The sequence below is a fragment of the Geotrypetes seraphini genome, chromosome 5, assembly GCF_902459505.1.
Source record: "Geotrypetes seraphini chromosome 5, aGeoSer1.1, whole genome shotgun sequence".
Classification (NCBI taxonomy): domain Eukaryota; kingdom Metazoa; phylum Chordata; class Amphibia; order Gymnophiona; family Dermophiidae; genus Geotrypetes; species Geotrypetes seraphini.
This window is the reverse complement of record NC_047088.1, coordinates 193,791,429-193,798,748: the sequence shown is the minus strand read 5'-3', so window position 1 is coordinate 193,798,748 and position 7,320 is coordinate 193,791,429. Positions and strand designations below refer to the sequence as shown.

Here is a 7,320-nt window from a genome sequence, read left to right as displayed (position 1 = left end):
GAGCCCTAAGTGTTTTGTGTGCTAACAGAATTAGCAAACAGAAAGCTAAGAAACCCGTCGGTATAAAATGAATACTATTTCCATTAGCACATACTAAGCTTTAGTAAAAGGGCTCCTAAGTTTAGAATCTGTTCTGGGAAGGACACTAAGCATGCCCACATACTGCTTATTCTAGTTTATGAATTATTTTTGAAAACCTTTATTTTCTAAATTTCAACAAATCCTCTATAATAAAACCCTAAACGCGCATGCGCACTTAGGATGGCAAGTCCCTGCTACCGTGGTGTCTGGGCCCGTGCCGAATTCCATTTTCGAACACACTGGCGACTCCCTCCTCCTGCCCTCACTCACCAACCGCTGCCGCAGCAGCCGCTCCTCTCCAAAGTAGCCTGCTGAGGTTCGCCGGCCGGCTGTAGCGAACCTCGCAGGCCGCTCTCCACCTCGGTAGCATGTTCCCTCTGATGAATAGCCTCTTTAGGCTCATAGAAAGCAAAGTTTAATATTTAAAAGCGTGATGTCCAGTTATGCATTTGTACAAGATTGTTCTAGGAAGGGTGGTGCCGGGATTTTGATGGTTGAGTTTAACTATCAGCCCCTTCCCTTGTTTAAAAGCCGACTGAAAACCCACCTTTTTGATTTAGCCTTCAGTCCATAACCCTACTCCCCACTGTCCACCAACCCAGCCAGCAGATTAACCATTACCTTTAACTGTGTCCATGACATCCTGTTTGTCTGTCTTGTCTGTTTAGATTGCAAGCTCTTTCAAGCAGGGACTGTCTTTGTGACTCTGTACAGCACTGTGTACGTCTGGTAGCGCTATAGAAATAATTAATAGTAGTAGCATCTTGTTAGCTGCAGAGGAGTCTGAAAGTTATTCTGGGGTGCAGGTGGAGGTACAATGCTGAAGATAAACCTAGGGTGCCTAATACCCTTGCACAATCAAGATCATCCTAGCACCACTTCCCCTAGAATAATTTTGTAAAAATGCATAACTGGTATCATGTTTTTTATTAAACTTAGCATAATTAGGGAATTTCCAAATGCTATTCATTTGGGTAAATGCTTGTTTAATCTAATCTAATTTTCGGTTAACAAAAATCAGAAGACCAGAATATACATAGAGATAAGAACAAGGGTGGGTAATAGAGTTTAGCTGGCCTAATGCAAAAGTGGACCCTGCAATGCTTAACGGTTACTGGGTCTTATGAGTAAATGATTTAAATATTGTAAGAATAACAAAGTTTTCTGAGTTTTCCGAAACAATTTAAAATTGTTTACTTGGGTAAATGAGCTATTTGAAAAGTATATATTATCTAAATATTCCCATATACTTAAGAGAAAGTGTATAACACTAATAATTCAACTATACTTAGGAAGAGACCTCAGTAACGGAGCCCACGCACAGTCGTTTTTCATAGACCGAAATTTCAACGCGGTTATATGCTCCTTTGCTCCAATCATCGGTCTCCTTCCTATTTGAAAAGTACCCACTTTTCCTGGTTCTCTGAATTAATTTGTCTGTCAGGACCTATTCTGGTTTGACAGAAGCTGCTTTTGCCATCCAAGGTGATTGCCTGGTCTATCTAATGGTTGAGCTGGCCCTAAAGTCAGGAAGTAGAAACTATTACTATAACTATTGCCATCTTTGGAAAGATACCTCAGCAAAGTTAAAAAAAAAAAAAAAGACTTTAGAATGGGGCACTAATTTTGTATCTTTCATTTGGTCATTGAATGGGTAGAATGCTTTTCTGGTAATCTCTCTTATGTTGCATATATGCAAATTATTATTACAGTAACTCTAAAATGGTGCATGTCGCCTTAGCTTATATTTTCTCATTCTAAGATGTTCTCCTAGGATATGAATTTCAATGTTACTTTTTGAAGAAAAATACATTACTCAGAACCTAGGTAAAAATGGCACCAATTATAGACACTTTTTACAATATGGGTCAAAGAATAATTCATTACATAATTAATAATTTGAGAGAGATCAGACATGTTTATATTTTACAGATATAACAAGATTATTTTAAGCTTTTAATTGGCAGATGATGAAACGGCTACTTTACATAACTTGATGTTGAATTAGAGCAACAATGCCAAGTAACGCATTTGGAGATGCAGATCTCCCATAAGAGCCATAGAAGACACATGTTGCTTCTGAGCAACAATGCCAAATAAAGGGTTAAACTGTATAGGAGTAGAAAAGTAGCCTAATGGTTTGAGCATCAGGCTAGGAATCAGAAGGATCCATGTTTAAATTCCACAGTAGCTACTTGTGTCCTTGAGTGAAGTCTCAAGTGAAGACAACAGCAAACCTTTCCTGAATCATACCATGAAAACCACAAAAGGGGATCCTTTACTGTGTGGTCACTAGGAGTCAAATCTGATTTGTTGAATATTTTAGGATTAAAAACTAGTGTCTCTCTTCAGTAAGGAGTACACTGTATGCTGTTTTGACCTAATGCATAAAACACTTTGCTGATCAGGGTTGCAGCTGACTGGAAAAGAGATCCAGACACATTCCAAACCATGGTACCACAGCATTAATCAATACATTTTGATTTTGACCCATGATAGAGACTGCAGGCCAGGAAAAACAGATCAACGAAATTGTTAAAGTGGCTTAATTGATAGTTGGCATTGCCAAGGTTCCACCACAAGGCAGGATGGAACTGTTAAATTGCTCCTACTAGAAGACATGCTATAGATAACAATGAATTTGATAAGAAGTGATAGAGAATGGATAAAATCACCTGTATGCAAGTGTTTGAATCTGCATTGGAGATCATATTGTTATGTAGCAATAAGCTGAATCAAAGTCTATAAAAAAATTAGACAGCCAGCAGTTGTAGTGTAGGTTTTTACAATATCTACTTTTACCATAAAACATTTATTCTAAAAATGTGTTTTGTACTAGCTGGTACTAGGGGAAACCTGTGGGTCAAATGGAAGGATGAAGGTCCATGTATGAGTCATGCAGGGCTTTTTTTTGCACAAATCAGTAGGGGCTGATGACAAGGGCCTGGCTTAACTCTAACTATTCCAGAAAAGGGATTAAGGATATGCATTCATTAGCATACATTCCGTTTGTTAGCACACCTTAAAAAACTTAGTGCACGCAAAATTGATTTAATGCACACTAGCCCATGAATTCATGCACCTATAATTTATCCACATTAAAAAGTTCCGATGCTCATTTAGAAATTTATTAAAATTTATAAAGAAACAAACAAACAAAAAAAAAAATTAAGGAAAATCAAGGAAAAGTTCAAAACTTCCAAAAATGAACTGACTGGGCAATATTCAGCCCTTGGTAGTCAGTGGTTTTATAACTGTTGAGAGACACAGGCCATATCTAAGAACAGGGATTGAATATTATTTATTTATTTTTAAAATTTGTATACTACTTATATCCTAAGTGGTTTTACATTCAGGTACTTTATCATATTTCCCTATCTGTCCCAGCAGGCTCAACCTCTATCTAGTGTACCTGGGGCAATGGGGGGATTAAGTGAATTGCCCAGGGTCACAAGGAGCAGCGAGAGATTTGAACCCACAACCTCAGGGTGCTGAGGCTGTAGCTCTAATCACTGCACCACACATTCCCCACCTGGAAGTTAAACAGGTGTTGGACAGTGTTGTAGAATTCAGAGGAGATATTTCAGTGGCACTGCCTGGGTTAAGTGCCTTTGAACATCCCCTTTTGGTTTGCTGATTGGGTTTATGTGGGTAGGGCCCTCTCCTGCACACTTAAGCCCCTTTGAATATCAGCCCCTGAAATGTTTCTGTCTGTGCACATCCATAAAAGGATATAAATATTTTTTTTCAGTATATCATAGGAAAAAGAGCTTGTACCATAATGACAAGTTAGTGAACGCAACCTGAGTGGAATAACCATCATTTGGTACAGAGCCAGACACCCAGAATGTTATTAGAGGTGAAGTGCCCTATGATCCTGGTTGTGTTAATTTGATGCAGTTGGAAGCACTCCTCAGCCTCTTTTTGACCAAGATCAAATGAAAAGTCTGAGCTATGAGTGGCTAGTAGGCTTTCGAATGGGACTGAGAACCTGTAAAATATAGGAGTACCCTACTGGAAACATGAAATGTTTTGGACTTGGCCAACCAGGAAAATGGATTTAGTGAATACATAATAAGTGCAGAAAAGCTAGGATGTCTGAAAAAAAGGTCAGGATAAGAAGGAGAACGTAATTCCTTCTTGATCCATATAACTTGTATACTAGTAACAACAAGTTACATTATGCAAAGCAGCATTTACAGTATTGGAAAATCATCTTTGTGCTGTATCAGAAGTTGCTTTTTATTTATCCAATGACATCAGTGTTACAACATGGCTCAACAGCAGAAAAAGAATTATTTTTTTTCCAGAGAATTAAAAATGTCAGGTATGCTACTACCTGCAAAAAGCTTCATTACATAGAAATTTGTATGGACTAGAAAAAAATACCCAATAATATGTGCATATTAATTTTTCTTAAAATTCTCTTTGTATATTTATGCTAAACATTTCCAGCACTCTTGTTGGTTGTTAATAATCCAAGGATTGCTCATCATATTAAATGGAGCACATGACATTTTAGGCCCAATTCCATAAAAAGTGCCTATAAGATAGGGGCCGAGCAACGCAGTATACACTATAGCGGCCATCAATCTTGAGTTAGGTGTCGTTTATAGAATTGCGCCTAGCAGCACCTAAATCATACTTAGGCATCTCCTATTTAGGCCAGGAGCCGATACGGAAAACATGCTCAAGATCTGCCCACAATCTGCCCCCTAACCACTTCTACCTTCTGGTAGACACCTTGGTCGAGGCGTCTACCTGGAAATTTTAGGTGCCTACCAAATTAGGCACTTATCTAATTGATTGTATGCGCACTGATCTAGGCACCTAACTTTAGGCATCTTATATAGAATCAGGGCCTTTGTGCTTATGAAACTCTGGATTAATATTTGGTAGTGAATCCATTCATAGTGCCCAGTGCCTTGAGTATAATTCTCAAAGCCAGCATTGACTTGCTAAATGGAAGCCATCCACTTGGCTAGTATCAATTTTAGAACACTATTGCTTTTTAACCCATCAGACTTAGTTAAAGCATTCTGTACAATTCAATATCACACACATATGTGAATGGTCAGCAATGAAGAATAAGTTGACTTTTAATAACTGTATAAGTAAACTAGAGGATAGCAGGAGGTAGTCAATGGTACTAGGGGAAATCTAATTTTACTCCACCCCTCCAGTTTTCCACCACTTCTAAGGGTTAACAGTCAAAACTGTCATCATTTTGATCTTGAAATAATTTTAGAAAATGTATGGCTTTGGCATGGCTTGATAGCCATCTTAGTCAATGTGGATTCCATGAATAGACTTTCAGTGCTGCAAGGATTTAGAGTATGCCCACAGATGTCTTTCTTTGGAAAACAATGCAATGTATCAAGAAAACTATTAAGGGGTCTGTAGAAATATTAAAGTTATATCATGCAACAACACTTCTAAGCAAGTTTCCACTCACAGAGGAGTTTTGTGCCGTTTCAGTGGCTATTCTCCATACCTATACTAAAGCTTATCTGTACATTTATCAAAGGCAAGCAATTCCAAGACCCTGATCAATAATTAAGAAGCTTGGTTGTAAAAAAATATTTCTTTAAAATACAAAGCAGGCTTTTTGAGCATTCAAACATAGAAGAAAGAAAAAACACAAAATTCAGGCAAAAAGCGAGATCATAACAAAGGAGAGATGCATACAGTCATAGAATTATGCACGATTCCATTTTCATCGGATCCTTGCAGATGCATTGATAATGGTCCAAGTGAATGTTAAGCTGGATGGTCCCCCGCTCTGACTGCAGTCAGCGTTTAGTTACGGTTAACAGTCGCAGCTGGAAGACTGTAGAGCTGAATGAGGGCTGCTTGTACTCTCTGCCATCAAGACTTTCTCCTTTAGCTCACAGGCAAAAGCCAAACCATGGCTAACAAAATCATTCTCCAGCCCCCAAATCAAAACTGCAGGATCTCTTTAAATTCTGTTGCTAAGCTTATGACAGCCTATTGGATTATCTCTTGTGTATGACAGCAGCTGATGTTTTGAAGTCACACTTAAGTCTTCAAAGGACAATCTATAGCTGGTTGAGTTGGAGAAGGAGAAGAAAGAGATACAGAAGAGGAAGGTTTCTGGGACAAAAGTATTTTTTGGTGTAATTCTTCCCAATTAGCTCTGTTTGCTGCCACAGAATCCAGCATGGGCTTCAGTTTCACGTTCACTTTCACTAGAGACTGGAACAAAAATATAAACAGGAGAGAAAGAAACATAGTTATACTACCCCAATGTCAATTAATGAAACCCTAAGTGAAAATGGACAATTACTCATTTTATCTTGATTGGTATATACAAAAAAAGGGTTAATTTGTTAAATTTCTGGTTCAGAAGGACATTGGCTCTTGTTTTCCTCCTCAGGTTAATGCCTGAAGAGTATTAGAAAATTAAGTAGTAAGGTCTAAGATGGCGACCACTGAGAGGTACACACTGGGCAAAATTCAGTAAATGATACCCAAAGTTAGACCAGCAGAGTAGATGACAAACCAAGCTTTACTTGAACAACGGTGTTGCAATAACTTAGATGACTCAACATGGGTCGTGTATCAGTCAACTGGCATCAGGAGTCAAAATTTGCCGGTGGCAGCAGTGTAGAAGCAAAAGTCAATTCAATCTTTACTTTGGCGATGATAGTAATAGCTCTCTGTTTAGGAAACTGTGAAAAAATAGTGCCAAACAACATTAGAATTGCTACGCTGTTTGCTGTCCACTCTGTTGTTGGTTGCTGGTATTTTACAAATGGAAGCATTTGATCTGTCATTTCTGCCCAAAGTTAGACACAAGGAAGATCCACACTAAGATAGTATTCTATAAAGGTTGCTACACACAGAGCACCCTTTATTGTTTATTGAAAGCTTCTATACTGCTACTAATCATTGGGGAGTCAATTCAGAGCGGTTTATATGAGCTTCTGTAAAGGTGTTACAATACAGAGTTAGCGTTTTCTGAGATGGTTTTCAATACCAACACATTTATACCATAATCAATCATCCTATGTATTAATACATATAATACTAGTATTGTGTGTTATGGTCATATTAAATCCAGCTTATTTGCACACGTAATACCTGTATTGCGTTCTATGTTCATCTTAGATTTACATATATCCTAATAATTCTAGTTATCTGTACTTTGGTTATCATATCCTCAGCAATTCTGGGTATCTCTACTGTGTTTTCCCTATCAAATTCCTAGTGGGAATT

General features: G+C 38.0%; 1 protein-coding gene across 1 annotated transcript in view; it reads right to left on the bottom strand.

Moving 5' to 3' along the window:
• Positions 1–4,352: 4,352 nt before the first annotated feature.
• PDE11A (phosphodiesterase 11A) overlaps positions 4,353–7,320 on the bottom strand; it is a 568,355-nt gene continuing 565,387 nt past the window's right edge. Inside the window, exon 20 of the mRNA XM_033946286.1 lies at positions 4,353–6,297. Within this exon, the coding sequence (XP_033802177.1) occupies positions 6,121–6,297 (177 nt within the window). The 3' untranslated portion in view covers positions 4,353–6,120. The remainder of the gene's footprint in view (positions 6,298–7,320) is intronic.